Below are 15,594 nucleotides of genomic sequence, written 5' to 3' on the forward strand. Positions count from 1 at the left end.
AACTAATAATTCCATAATATATATCCATCTCTCTCTCTCTCTCTCTCTCTCTCTATATATATATATATATACACACATATATATGTATGTATGTATGTATCTCCTTGGATTTTTCCCCCTACTTTACAGTTTTAAGTTTCTTTGAAACCAGTGATGTGCTGACCACAGTTTATTTAATATAAATAGTCCATGTTGTTCTGGTTACCTAGTGCTACTCTGACAAGAATATACCACAGATGGGATGGCCTTAACAAGCAGGTGTTTATTCTCTTACAGTTTGGAAGGCTAGAAGTCCGAGTTCCAAGTGCCAGGCTCTAGGGGCTGGGTGAAAGCCCCTTGACCTTGGGCTTTAGCTCTGCTTCTTGCTCCTGGCCCATTGAAGCTAGAGGCATCTCTTCACTCAGTCAGCTATTAGCTGCTGATGATAACAAGCCCAAGGTCGACAAATAAAATGACACAGTCCCAATGTTACCAAACCACACAGCAGGCCATTAATTTAAGTCCACTGAAAGTCCCAAGGTCGGCAGAGCATGGCAGGCTGCTGAACAACGATACAACTACATGCAGAGTTCAAGGTGCCAGAAGCTAGAGACCGTTCCCCAAGGCTTCCCCTTATAAACAGGAAGCAGAGCACATCCCTAAGGCAGCTACTCAGCTGCTCACTGTCAAGTCCACCATGGAGTTGATTACCAGTCTAATCATGGGGAATACTACATCCAGCTGCCCAGCCACTCAATCAGGCATAGCCAAGTTGACACACAGACTTAACCACGACAATGGTTATGGCCTTCTGACTTGTGTACAATGCCTACTTGCCTGTAAATTTGTCCTTACTTTGAAATGATTGAACTAACTCCTACTAGAAATAAATTCTTCATTATACTTACCTTCACTTGCTGCATGTGCAGCTTTTAAATCATTAAAAAGACTTCAAGCCTTTTCTTGCACTAAAGTAAGGGTAAATAAGAACCATATGCACCTGTTCCAGTTTACCTAGAAATTCTTAGGAATGGATCTTATTGGTACCCTGAGGACATGTACTGCACTGAGCCACGTGGGCAGAGGTGAAAGGGAACAACCCATTGTTTGCCAGTCTGTTTGAATGATGCATTTAACATCTATCTGATCACTATGAGTCAGATCCGACTCAAGGCAGTGAGTTTGGTTTTTGGTTTGTTTTCTGATCTCTTTACTATTTTATTCCTTTCTTCTTTTTGCCAGAGTTCTAGCCTATTCATCTAGCCCAATGATGGCTGTGGACATAGAGTGCCGATACAACTGCATGGCCCCTTCCTTGCGGAGAGAGAGGTTCACCTTCAAGATCTCACCAAAGCCAAACAAACCTCTGAGGCCTTGTATTCAGCTGAGCAGCAAAAAAGAAGCCAATGGAATGGTGGCCCCAACCATCCAGGAGAAAAAGGTGAAAAAGCGGGTGTCCTTTGCGGACAACCAAGGGCTGGCCCTGACAATGGTCAAAGTGTTCTCAGAATTTGATGACCCATTAGATATTCCATTTAACATCACTGAGCTTCTAGACAACATTGTGAGTCTGACGACAGCAGAGAGCGAGAGCTTTGTTCTGGATTTCTCACAGCCTTCTGCAGATTACTTAGACTTTAGAAATCGACTTCAGACTGACCATGTCTGCCTTGAAAACTGTGTGCTGAAGGACAAAGCCATTGCAGGCACAGTGAAGGTGCAGAACCTTGCCTTTGAGAAGATTGTGAAAATAAGAATGACATTCAACACTTGGAAAACCTTCACAGACTTTCCTTGTCGGTATGTGAAAGACACTTATGCTGGTTCAGACAAGGACACATTCTCCTTTGACATTAGCTTACCTGAAAAAATCCAGTCTTATGAAAGAATGGAGTTTGCTGTTTGCTATGAGTGTAATGGACAGACATACTGGGACAGCAACAAAGGCAAAAACTATAGGATCATCCAGGCTGAACTAAAATCTACTCAGGGGACGGTTGAGCCACAAAATGGACCAGATATTGGAATATCCTTTGACCAGTTTGGAAGCCCTCGGTGTTCCTATGGTCTGTTCCCAGAGTGGCCTAGTTATTTAGGATATGAAAAGCTTGGGCCCTACTATTAGTGACTGGCACGGGATGGAGTGTGGCTGAGCTGGTGCACAGACAGACAAACCTGGCTCTGGTCACAATGGTATGTAGATGGAAGCCAGGAAAAGAGTAAAGTTGAACTGTCATTAGGCACAATTTTTTAAAAGAAAGGATCCTATTCACTTTATTTCTTAAGCCAGCAAATCCAGTCAGGTTTGTCACAGAACTGGTTTCATGGCCATTCCCTCAGCAGGCACACTGGAGGGTGTATGTGCTGGCCCGTGTGACACCCATAGCAGCCACGAGTATAGGAGTAGATGGTGCTGGAAGTATCTGCATGGGAACCAGGTCTGAGAGTTGCTGGCAATGTTGCAGGACAGGGCCTGACTACAGCCACCAGGGGTGTGCCTGGGATGCCCGGAGGACCCACTCTTCTCAACTGGGACATGGAAAGTCACTTGGACATGTTGCTCAGTACCAGCCACCTGACCTTGGACCTTCGCCACTCGTCTCCGTGGGTTCTCCACCCAGCCAGGCCTTTCCTGCATGCTGCTGCTGTTCCACGTCTACACACTTACTTCATACCTTATCTCTGTGTGGGTATGATGTTGCACATTTCAAATACAGCTACAGAGGAGAGATAAAATCAGTTCTTTTTTTTTCTACGCTATCATATGATTTTTTTTTTTTTTTTGATTTTGATCATATGATTACAAGTTCATATTTTGCTTTTTATTTTCTTATACAATTCATCTGATATTCAGGAGCATATAATAAAGGCAAATGAGCTTGTGACTGACAGGTATTACCTCCCTTCTCTTCCTGGCCCCACATATGTGCTTCAGTGAGAGAAACACCCCAGTTGTGTGGTGTATCTGGTCCTTGGGCAGTGTTACAGATTGCAGGGCTATGGCAAGGCAGGACAGGCACACGTGGGATGGTTTTAGCTTTTTCTCTTGGCTTTTAGGGGAGCTGTCTAAGTACTCACTTCTACCCTGAGTCACCAGATGGCTCGATTACAAGATTTCTTTTAACTAATTTGGCTAGTTCACAAGCGTCCCATTCTTTAAGAAAGAATTTCAGTTCTGCTTTTCTGGAGAGTCATCTTTTATCCTGTGTTTAGGACATTTTGATTTGCAGATCCAACATGTTCTCCAAGCCTTCAGAAGATGTTTGATTTCATTTTGGCTGTGATTTACAATATCCAGGACACTTTACTAGCACCCAGGGACTTTGATTTGGGTATTCTTATTTATGGTGTGTGAGTATGTAAAGGGATAAGGGAAGAAAACTTAACCAACTTCTCATATTTTATTTTAAATATTTGCCAACTCTGAAATATCAGAGATTATTGTTCTTAACCATATTAGACCTAGAGAACTAAAGTCTGTTGGCCATAATGTTATCGTGAAAGAGACTTCTGGGTCATTCATTGTCAAATGAATTCCCCCAAACCTGTGACTTTTCCTGGGTGCGAATGGTTTGTATTTAGGAATATTTTAAAAATATTTTTTACATATCTATTTGTAGAAGGTTGAGGTTTTTTCATTTCTCTTTTTTGGAGCTTAGTTAAATGACTGTTTCATTTTCTTTTTGCCTGATCATCTAAAGTGAGTTTTCCTAATGGAGGCAAAAAGAGGGATACACAGATGTCTGGATGTGGGGGCAAGCTGCTGGACTCTCCAAGCAAAGAGTCTTCATTGCTTGAATTATCCAAAGTAATTAGAAAAACCTCCCGGCTCTGTGATTTTGTAAATTGGTATAAGGGCTCAGTGTCAAGCATGTGTAAGAATGCCTTGGCTCCGAGAGTTTTATTGTTTTGTTTTTTCTTTTTTAAACTTTAAAAGGTTTTGAGTTTTTAAATGCTCTAAGTGGTGTTCAATGTAATTCTTGTTCATGAAAATGGCTGTTACTAGTCTGCAATTTAGTGCTTTATGTTTTTGTGCTTTTCCCAAGTGAGTAGCACTCTGGGATTATATGATAATGTCATATTTTTATCTTATGCAGAAATGAGGTAAGAACTATTTTATGTAAGTAAACCTCACATCAAGTACACAGATGGTACTTTAGAAGTCTGGTGATCAACTATTAAATTTGGTGACTCACTATGAATAAGCATCAGTCTAAATCAATGGAAGCAAAACTGATTTCATGTATGTCATGAATTTATTTTAAGATGACCCCCACCCCCACCCCACCATGCAAGAAAGGTACAAGGTGCACTGGCATTTATAGCTTTCAGACTAAGGGTAACAAGATAGTTCTATGTTCGTAAGGAAAATACCTCTCAAGTGACTGTAGAAAAACTCCTAGTGATCCTAAGATGTTCCCATGTCAAAATTTGAAATATGTTAATTCAGTGATAAGTATCTCTTCTAAAACAGCCATAAACCTTCCCCCTACCCTTCCATCCTCCCAGCTCACCCCAGCTTTTTGGCTTGGGGCACTGGTTGCAAGCCCCCACCAGCACACCTGAGACGCTCACCTCATCAGGTAGTTCAGAAGACAAGTCCTCACCTGCTTGCACAGACCCTTCTCTGATTCAAGAATTTGGTTCCCTGACTTCCCTCCTCATTGTTGTCACTCAGTGAGAATGTAGTATCAGAAGAATACAGTTCTTTCTTTACTGCTTCCACCTCCCACTGTTGGTCTTTTTCCTTTGGACCCAGTCTGTTCTCTGATACTCATCAGATAGCCTCCGGAACTGCTTTGATGAGGCCTCTCCTTATTACATCCCTCAGTGTGTAGGCAGGCCTTTCACACTCAGGGTAACAAGCTTGTTAGTTGGAGACTTCACTGTATCCTCACTTGTCATTTTGGCCTTCCTATAGCTCTTGGTTATAACAACAAATGGCTGCAGTCCCATTGTCATTCCCAGCTTGCCCCAGAAGGGCCAGCCACCTGTCACTAATGCACTTGTCCAGAGATGGGAAACTGCTCCATTTTTGTTACGCGGTTAATTCCCCAAAATGTCCTGGGGGGCATTTGCAAATTGGATGCAATAAATAAGCTAGACTACATAAGTATATAAAACGAAAAAGCTTTCAATGTTTCTGGGAAAATAGGAAACATTTGTGTGGATTTCATTTGAAAGTATTCTTGTTATAGGGGGATGCCTATAACATAAGTGGTGAGAAAGAATGGAGTTATGCAGTTCTCTAGAAATTAAAACAATTGCGGTCAATGGCAGAATTTTAATTTATATCTTAGATTTAATTTTGAAGATGGTAAAACATTACTTTTTCAGTAAGTTTTTTTAAAGATGTACATTTTGAACTTGTAGGAGGATATGATTTTTGATCATTGTGTATCATTTGCTTTTAAAAATAAGCATTAAATAAGTGTCAGTTGGACGTTAAATGGGCTATATATATTTATAAGCCAAGCAGGTGGTTTTTTGCTCATATTTTAAAAGTGCCCGTTTTCTGGGTTTTCCCTCTCAATGGACAGTGAATGAAGCCTTTGGTTCTCTTTCATTAGTTTCCGCTTTTAAAATTCCCTAACTGGATATGGTTGACCAGGATAGGCCTGGGTGGTCCTGATAGCTAATTGTCTCTCCTGACATGATCACTGAAAGTATGGATACAAAGTTACACATGATGTGATCTGACAGGGTCATCTGAAGTGTATCTGGCAGTTTAGCTCCTTTCCCAAAGTCAGGATTACATCCAGGACTGGAATGGCAAGCAGTTGTCTCCAGCAGGGTTTACTTGTTCTGGTTGTAGAGCATTGCAGCCTAAGTTGTAAAGCTGTGAACATTTTTTATAGTTTTGCTTATCACTTCCTAGAGACTGCTACATCTGTGAGGACTTCCACAATGCAGCTGTGATGATATTGTTTCACTTTTATTTCAATGTGAATGTAGAACCGAAAACTCATTTTCATTTTATGCCTGAAAGTGCCTTGTCAAGAAATTTCCACATGTTTAAAAAATAAATATTTTTGTACACAAAGTTAAAGGGGAAATGCACTTTAAAATCACAGGAGTGGATGTTGTTTTGTGTGGTATAAGCAAGTGGTTTGTTTATATCTCAAAAGTGAAAATGTAATAAAGGTAGAAAAAATAAAGCAAACTGTCCTTCTATTCTTGGAGTCAGAGGAAGGGGAGAAACATTTTAAGTCAATAGATTTCCACACATATAATTTACATTTCTAAAGGGGTAGATTACAATCAGTGACTGAGTTAACTAAATTGTAAGGCATGGGGAGGGGAAGGAAGGGGGATTGCTTGGTACATGGTCCTGACAGCAAAGGCTGATGATGGCTCCACAGTGAGTGCTGGGGAAGAAGCACCCACCGGGGGGGCCAGTGTCGTTCAGCCCTCTGCTCTGCGTCCATATTTAATGACCTGAGGGCATGTCCCTTCCATCACTTGCCCTTGAAGCACATATTTTGTTTATGGTATTCAGACCAAAGTGGGAAAACTCTAAGTGATTAACATAGCTTTTAATTGCTTGATCAGCCAAACTGTAATCAGCATAACTACCCAGCTCCTGGAGGGACTTCCTTCTCCATTGGATATTAGGACATTCATTGGAAGTAAGTTCTCCAGAGATGTTTCAGTTTGAAATTCAGAAGGGGTGGAGGGAGTAAACTACCAGATCTTCAGTAATGTCAGCTAGCCCTCTACCATCCTGGGACAGTCAGTGGTGACTCCACAGTGGACAGGTGGAGCATAATCAAAGCTTAGCACCCGGTGCGTAGGTACAAAAAAAGTGAGCCCCATGTACACCTGCCTTTCTCAAGGTTTGTAAACAATGCCCACCATTTACCTTCACAGAAATGGGGGGCCTCTGTTTTTTGTGAATGTCTATTTCCAAGTCAGTATTGTTTCTCTAATCATTACGTACTACTTAAATACAACTTAGGAGACAATTTCTTATTTTATGTCTAGAGTAGAAAAAAAAAACAAAAACACTTTCTTAGAGCAATGTCTTCAGAATAGTAAATATCCAGCACTCTGAATAACTTAGTTAAACACTAACTGCTGAACAACTATGTACAAGGGAGTGCTGGGTGATTTTTTTACCCAAACCCTGTCAGAAACATTCCATGTTTTAGGTAAATCCTTCCGTAGCCCCGGAAAGCAGTGTGTTTTGCCGTCGAAGGCAAGACTGGGGGACTTTTTGGACTCCTCTTCCCAGTACTACTCTCTAAAGGGACTCTGAGTGTTGTTAGTAAGAATAAGGTAACCAAGAGACCCCAGAAGTTCTCTGAATACTTTTGAGACTTGGCCCACATTCATTTTTTAAAGGCTCCTAAATATAAACTCCTGAAAAAGCACCATATACTGTTTAAAAGGCTTTATAAGAATCACTGGAATAAATAGCATTCCAGACAGTAGTAAGGACTTCATAAAACTATCAGTGTTAAAGTTGAAGGGATCTTGGAGATGTTTCCTGTTTGTGGATAAAGATATCAGGGCCCTGAGTGAGTTTCCAAAGTCACAGAGCTTGTCAACGACAGAACCAAGAAGAAATGGCAGGGTTTTTTTTTTTTTTCCCCCTTTCTTTTTCCAAGGTCTGCTGGAACTAGAATCAATTTCAATTTCACCCAATTTAGTGACTAAAGCGATGGTTCTGAAAAATAGTGCCTCATGCTGAGGAGATGCAGTTCCCAGGGGAAGAGTGAACAAGTTCATCTTTATACACGAAAAGGCACATCACTTACAAAGCCTTCCTCAGCAGATTCAAGGAACACAGACCACGTGGAACCATAACGTTAAGTGCTTTGGGTGTATGAAAACCTGATTGGACGTTGGGTTGCAATTTATCAGAGAAAACTCTGATAAATTTACCAAATTAAATTTACCAAATTGGTTTCTGATAAAGAAACCAAAGGGTCCTGGGCTTCAGAGGCATCCTAGGACAGAACGAAGATTCATGGCCACAGCATTCCCTGTCCCCAGAAGAATGAATCCTTGTTGTAAGAAGGCTTTAACCCTCATTCCTCTTCCTTTTCTAGCACTATGCCCAGGAGTGGGGAGGGGGTTAGAGAGAGAGGCATGTTTGAGTTAGTGCCATTCATTCAGCAAACCCTGCATGCCTCCTCAGCATCACGCCAATGTTGGACCTCTGGTTCAGTGCTAGAATTCTTGCCTTCCCTGTAGAGGACCTTGGTTTGATTCCCAGCCAGTGAACTTCATTGTGTAGCCACCAACCACCTGTCTGTGGGGTCTTGTTTGTTGCTATATGCTGAACAGGTTTCAGTGAAATGTCCAGACTAGGAAGGAAGAAAGACCTGGTGATTTACTTCCAAGAATCAGCCAGTAAAAGCCCTATGGATCACAGTGGTCTGATTCGCAACCAGTCATGGAGATGGCAGAGAACTGGGCAGCATTTTGTTGCATTGTGCATGAAGTCTGGACCTGGCTTGATGGTGGCTAAGGACAAAAACTACCTTAAATGTGGCAGTGGTAGGATGAGGATACACAAATGTCACTTTTCTTTGGGGCAAAAGACATTAATAATGGTCCAGAATTCTAGCCTTTTACCCAAAGTTGCAAGATCAGGTGATTAGATCAGGAGTAGGCAAATTTTTTCAGTAAAAGGCCAGTTTGTGTTTATTTCACACTTTTTGGACCACATAGTCTCTACTACATATTCTTTTTTCTCCTTTTAAACTCTTTAAAAATGTAAAAGCCATTCTTTGCGTGCCTTACAAAAGTAGGGCTCATCTGACGACCCGTTAAAGAGTCATTTAGGAAAAATAAAGCACTGATTGCCTACTGCCCAACCTTCAGCAGAGGCCTAGAACCATGGGATTATTTTCAATTTCTCTCTCTTTTTTAAAAGATGACTGTAAAACCAAACTGGGCACTTTTGAGAATGAATTGGAGTGCTTTAATTATCCTGGTGCACCCTGGGCAACCGGGCTTAGGGTCACCCTCTTGCCTGATGCTGCTGCTGCTCACTTTTTCTGGCTCTTGGAGATCCTCTTAGACGTTTGGAGAGCTCAGATACACACCCAAACCAGTCATGTGCCAGGCTCAGTTCTGGTTGGTTGGTGCTTTTTTTGCATGGGTTATAAGGGAGTGGTGATTTATTCTGTGGTTTACATGTGTTTTTGTTGGTTAGATTTTCTGTTTCCTAATTGTAGTGCTGACGGCCAAAAGCCCTCTAGAATCGCCAGTCAATTCACCCTTAACAGTAGGCTATTTAGGAGAAGAGGAAAGGGTTATTAATGATTTGGGCTTGATTCCTACTACCTCTCTCCCTCCACCCTTTTCCAGCCTATCCCCAACAAACCAGGCATGATAAGTGTCCTGAGGAGGGGATTCGCTGTTGGCAGGGACACTGAGGCTGAATCTGGAGATATTCCAGACATGAGTCACTAGAAGGTAGAACTAAAATCTCCTGGGAATTTTGCCAACTACAGGACAGCCACTCATTTTTCTCTGGCCTGACATTCAAGAGACCTAAAGCGTCACAGGAAACCACAAAGCTGGAAAATCCTCCCCAAAGGTCTTTAGCCCTACCCCCTGCCCTTCCTGATGGCCACCATTGTGATGTGGGACACTAGCTCTTCCTTTTAGATGTCCCCTCCTGCTAGTGTTAACCATTGCCCATTGCTGAGGATGGGTCAGTAATAACAATGAAATACTAATGTGAGTGCTGAAGGATCTAGGGAGGTTGTTATGAAGCCCCAATGTGTCCAAAAGGAGTCATGGTGACACATAGGTCATGTGCTTCGTTGTGCTTGCAGTTTAAACCCACCAGTCTCTCTGAGGGAGAAAAGATCTGGCCATCTGCTTCTCTGAAGAGTACAGCCTAGGAAACTCTTATGGGACAATTCTACTCTGCTCTACAGGGTTGCTATGAGTCAGAATCAACTTCACAGCACACAACTACAACAACACTATGTCCAAAGAGAATTTATCATCACCAAAGAGTGGTTAAGATTTCCAGTGTTCATCATGAAGTAAGAGCTCTTTAAAGGAAAGAGAGATGCCACAAATAGCAATCTACATAAAGGTCTGGGCCACCAAGTTGATTACTACCTGCCAGTGATTGCATCATGAGTTTACTTGGCTGTCACGCCTCAGTGGCCTTACCTGACATAGCCTGTTGGTGGATGTTTTAATTCTCTAGTGCTGCTATAGGAGCTCTGGTGGTGTAGTGCCTAAGGCATTTGACTGCTAACCAGAGGCTGGCGGTTCAAACCCACCAGCCACTCAGAAGGAAGATGGGGTGATCTACTTCCGTAGTGATACTGCCTCGGTAATCCAAGGAGGGGTCACTGTGAGTCAAAATCAACTCGACGGTATATTACAAAAACAACATAGTGCTGCTATAACAGAAATTTATTGTCTTACAATTTAGGAGGCTAGAAGTTCAGAATGCCAGCTCTAGGGGAAGACTTTCTCTCTCTGGATTCCAGGTGGAGTCCCCTCTCCTTGGGCTTCAGCTCTGCCTTCCAGGCCCACTGGAGCAAGATGGAGGCTTCTCCTAACTTACACAGTTGCAGGGGCTAACAAACTCAAGATTGATAGTCAGTATAGCAGGCTGCTAGCTGCTAAGACTAATGAATCCAAGATCAGCAGGCAAAATGGCAAATTGGGCTTACACTCTGCAAAGGCAACAATCTCAAGGCAACAATCTCAATCAGCAGGCAACATAGCAGGCCACTGGTTCACACACAGGAACTGGACATGACGACAGGTCAAGTGCAGGATCCAAAATGAGTAAAAAGCCAGAGATCTTTCCCAAACCTTCTCCATATATACTAGAAACAGGCCATACCCCAAAGGCAACTCCCCTTCAACTAATTAGATGCTCACAGCAGATTCCACCATGGAGGTGGTTACAGCAGATCCCGCCATGGAGGTGGTTACATCACATCCAATCTCTTCATGGAGAATAACTATATCCATCTGCCAAGCCACTCACAATCACAGCCCAACCAAATTGACACACAACTATCACAGTGGACAATCTACCTCCTCAATCTCAACTGAATGTAGAACTAGTTAGTGGAATCCCATTTTATTGTATTAAACCAAACACTGAAATCTCCACATAATATTTTCATAAATTCTTTTCATACACCACTTTGCACATTTGCATATGCAATAAGCATTTGTTAATTTGAATTTCCCAGTTGTTTGATCAATTGACCTATTACCTCACAATCTTGAAACTCTATGCCTTATGCTATTTGCATCTTAACATTACTTACACACACACACACACACACAACTCTCCCTGTCTCTCTTATACACACACATGCACATGCACACACATGGATTTTGGAAAGAAAAATTGTGGAAAGGTATTTTCTCTGCATAAATCCCCTTCATGCTGGTTCAGTTTTCTGCTTTGAAATGGTGTGGCTCTGCCCCCAGAGTTTCTCTAGGTGGGACACACTCTGTCTTAGCCAGGACAGCCAAAGAGCAACATCAAATGAGCAATAGTCCACTGGCAGTGGCTGGAACAGGAGAGAAAGAATGGCACTAAGTGCTGCTCACTCACACACAGCCTGCTGCCATCTCCCCATCAGGGAATACAGAGATATTGGGTCTCTAACTGTGACTTCAGTCCTGTGAAACAGCAAACTCAGAATGGAGCAGCTAGTGCTTTTCAAAAATATTTTTAAGCATTTGGAACCCTCCTTCAATCAAATGCAAATGTAATTTGCAAAACAGATAGGAGGAAAGATGCCCAAGGTAGAAATTTCAGGTAGTTGGGAATCCCACCCATTCCTCTCTCCCCAGACTCTTGAGGTAATTCCTAGGAGTCTTAAAACAAAAAACAAAAAACAAACAAACAAACAAACAAACAAACAAAAACACCTAACTGCCATTGAGTCACTTCCAACTTAGAGCAACCCCACTGGGTGTTCAATGCTGTAAAGCTTTATGAAAGCAGCCTGCCTCATCTTTCTTCTGTGGAGCAGCTGTTAGGTTCAAACTGCCAACCTTTTGGTTAGCAGCCAAATGCTTTAACAACCCATCAGAGCTCTATTCTAGGAGTCCTGGGGCTCCAGAAATATGCATGAGAACTTACTGCTGCTTCCTATGCTAGGAAATGTAATTTAAGGATATCCTGTAAAAGAAAACAAAGCCTTTATGAGAGAAAAGCATAACTATTTAACCCTATATTATGCATAAGGACTTTGGTTATGTTTATCAAGCGTAATTATTATCTTCTTTCACAGACACACACATACACACACACAAAATCCATTGGCTTATTCACACAAAACTTCATTTGAGTTGTCTATTGTCTTATGAATGTCTTAAATTCACATATATAAATTAAACTGCTTGATGAGGCCACTTTTATTCATTATTTTATAATAATAATACATAAAACAAAATTAGTCCTTCCATGGGCAGTTATGATTAGGGCCAAACACTCTGGACAATATAGCAATAAAAGACATCACCACCACCAAGCAATTACTCTCTCCAATCATTAATTACACTTTGTTTTCCTCTCAATTTAGACACATTTTGCTCCATTTACTTGCATCAAACTAAACCCAGAGAGTTCCAATGTTTCTTTCTTTTAATTAAACTTTCTTAAAATTTTAAGATAATTATATATTCACAGTCAGTTCTAAGAAATAATACATTGAGAGACCATGTATTCTTTACTCAGTTTCTCCCCATGTTAACATCTTGCAAAACTATAGTACAAGGTTGAAACCACGACATTGACATTAATATGGTCAAGACACAGAAAATTTCCATCACCACAAGAATCCCTATTGCTTTTTTATAAAGACACTTACCTTTCTTCCTTCACGTCTCCTCCTTCATTTCTGACTCCTGGCAACCACTAATCTGTTCTCCATTCCTACAGTTTTGTCATTTCAAGAATGTTATATAAATGGAACCAGATAAAATGTAAGCTTTGTGCAAGCTGCCATCTAGATGCAACAATGGGTCTCTCCTCGTCCAGAGCAAAGAAGAATGAAGAAAACCAAAAATTCATGGAAACAATTAGTCCTAGCAACTGGTACACCATGCAATCCTCAGCCTATAAGACTATGAGACCAGAACAACTAGATGGTGCCCAGCTACCACTGTCAACCACTCAGAGGGGGATGTATGAAGGAAATCCCAGACAGAGAGGGAGAACAATGTGGAACAAAACTCAAAATCATTTGGAGAAAAAAAAGGGGGGGGGGTGACCAGGTTTGCTGGTCTGATAGAGCCTGGTGGAACCACTGAGACTATGGCCCCTAGCTGCCCATCAGATCTGGAACTGAACCCACACCTGTGGCTTCCAACCAAACAAAAGACAGGTATATCAGTTGAATATTGACCCGAGATAGATGCACTCTTTGGAGAGAACAATCATGGGAGAAAGAAGGGCTGCTTATGCACAGGCAGACAGCTCAGGGGTAGGAGTGCATGGAGGGATGGACACAGGGAAGAGGTAACTATCAGGAGGAAGTGGGAGGGGAGCTGTTGCATTAGGGTAAATTGTGGTCAGTGTCATGAGGCAAAGTGTATATGAACTGCTGTGTGGAAAGTAAATTTGCTCTGTAAATTTCCATCCAAATCATAATTAAAAAAAAAAAAAGTGGTTAAAAAAATGTAAGCTTTGGGGATTGGCTTTTTTCACTCAGTATAATTCCTTGGAGATTCCTCCAAGTTGTTCCATGTGTCCATTTTTTTACTTTTTATTGCTGAATAATAGTCCACAGTATGGGTGTCGCATAGTCTGGTTAGCCATTATTAACCTTTTGCAGGACATCTGAGTTGTTTTCAGTTGGGGGCTATTACAAATAAAGTTGTTATGAACATTTATGTACAGATTTTTATGTGGACATATATGTTTGTATTCCTCTGGGGAAAATGCCCAAGAGTGCAACTGCTGGGTCATATGGTCAGTCCATGTTTAGTTTGATCAGAAACTGCCAAACGGTTTTCCTGAGTTACCACCAACAATGTATGAGTGATTCCATTTCTCTGCATCCATGCTAGCTTTTTGTGTTGTCAGTACTTTTTATTTTAGCCATTCCGATAGATGTGTAGTGATATTTCATTGTAGTTTTAATTTGCATTTCCCTAATAGCTAATTATGCTGAACATCTTTTTAAGTGTTTACTTGCCATCTGTATATCTTCCTTGGTGAAATGCCTGCTCATGTTGTTTGCCCATTTTCTAATTGGATTGTTTGGTTTTTTAATGTTGAGTTTTGAGAGTTCTTTATATATTCTAAGGAGCTCTGGTAGCACAGTACCTAAGGCACCCACCTGCCACTCTGTGGAAAGAAGACTGGGCAATCTACTTCCATAAAGATTTATAGTCTGAGAATACCAATGGGAGTCTCTGTAAGTCAGACTAGATGGCAGTGGGTTTGGTTTGGGGTTTTATATATTCTAGATGCTAATTCTTTGTCTGATGTGGAATTTGAAAATATTTTCTTCCAATCTATAGTTTGCCCTTTCATCCTCTTCACATGGACTTTCTCAGAACAACAATTTATCATTTTTTTCATTTATGAATCATGCTTTTGGTGTTATCTTGGAATCCTTTGCCTAGTCCTAGATCCCAAAGATTATCTTCTGAAAGATTTATAACTTTATGTTTTAAATATATGATCCATCTTGAGTTAAAGTTTTAAATAAGGTATGAGATTGAGGTTCTTTATTTTTTGCTTTTTGCCTATGAATGTCTAATTGTTTCAGCAACATTTGTTTGAAAAGCTATCCTTCCTCCACTGAATTGCTTTTGCATCTTTGTCAAAAAGCAATTGGGCAAATTCCTGTGGGTTTATTTCTGAGTTCTTTATTCTGTTCTCTGTTCCACTGACGTATGTATCTATGTTTTTGCCAATACCACACTACTGTGATTTCTGTAGCTATACAGTGTTAAGCATTATTACCAGTTAGAGTTATTTCTCCCAAGTCTTCTTTTTCAAGATTATTTTAGCTATTTTAAGACCCTTGTCTTTTGAGTTTTAAATTAGTCTAGTCTCTGTTTTCAAAGTCTCTTGCTGGGATTTTGATAGAAATGACATCATTTTGCGTAGAATTGACAAATATACAGTGTTGAGTCTTCCCATCCATGAACTTGATCTGCCTCTCCGTTTATCCAGAGATTTGATTTCTTTCATCAGTGTTTTATCATTTTCAGCTATGGATCCTGCATATAAGTTTATACCTAAATATTTCATTTTATTTGGTGTTATTTTAAATGGTATCATGTTTTTAATTTTGCCGTATGTTAACTGATAGGATACAGAAATGTGACTAAGTTTTGTATGATGATCTTATGTCTTGTGGGTTTGCTGAACTCACTTATTAGTTCTAGGAGTTTTTGGTAGATTTCTTGGGCTTTTCTACCAAAACAATCATGCCACTTATAAATAGGGGCAGTTTTATTCTTCCTTTCCAAACTATCTACTATTTATTTGTTTTCCTTGCTTTTTTTTTTTTTTTTGGTACAATAGCTAGAGTTTCTAGTACTATGTTGAATAAGAGTGGAGAAAGTGACATCCTTGCTTTGTCCTGAATCTGAGAAAGAAACCATTTAGTTTTTCATTGTGAAGCATGATTTTGCCTGCAGGAT

General features: G+C 40.7%; 1 protein-coding gene across 1 annotated transcript; it reads left to right on the forward strand.

Moving 5' to 3' along the window:
* Nucleotides 1-1,246: 1,246 nt before the first annotated feature.
* On the forward strand, nt 1,247-2,104 carry PPP1R3B (protein phosphatase 1 regulatory subunit 3B). Its single transcript, XM_007957109.1, has one exon. The coding sequence runs from the start codon at nt 1,247-1,249 to the stop codon at nt 2,102-2,104; it is 858 nt and encodes a 285-aa protein (XP_007955300.1).
* The last annotated feature ends 13,490 nt before the right edge of the window (nt 2,105-15,594 follow it).

Source organism: Orycteropus afer, unplaced genomic scaffold, assembly GCF_000298275.1.
Source record: "Orycteropus afer afer isolate SDZICR_OR568_19922 unplaced genomic scaffold, OryAfe1.0 scaffold00706, whole genome shotgun sequence".
Taxonomy (NCBI): Eukaryota; Metazoa; Chordata; class Mammalia; order Tubulidentata; family Orycteropodidae; genus Orycteropus; species Orycteropus afer.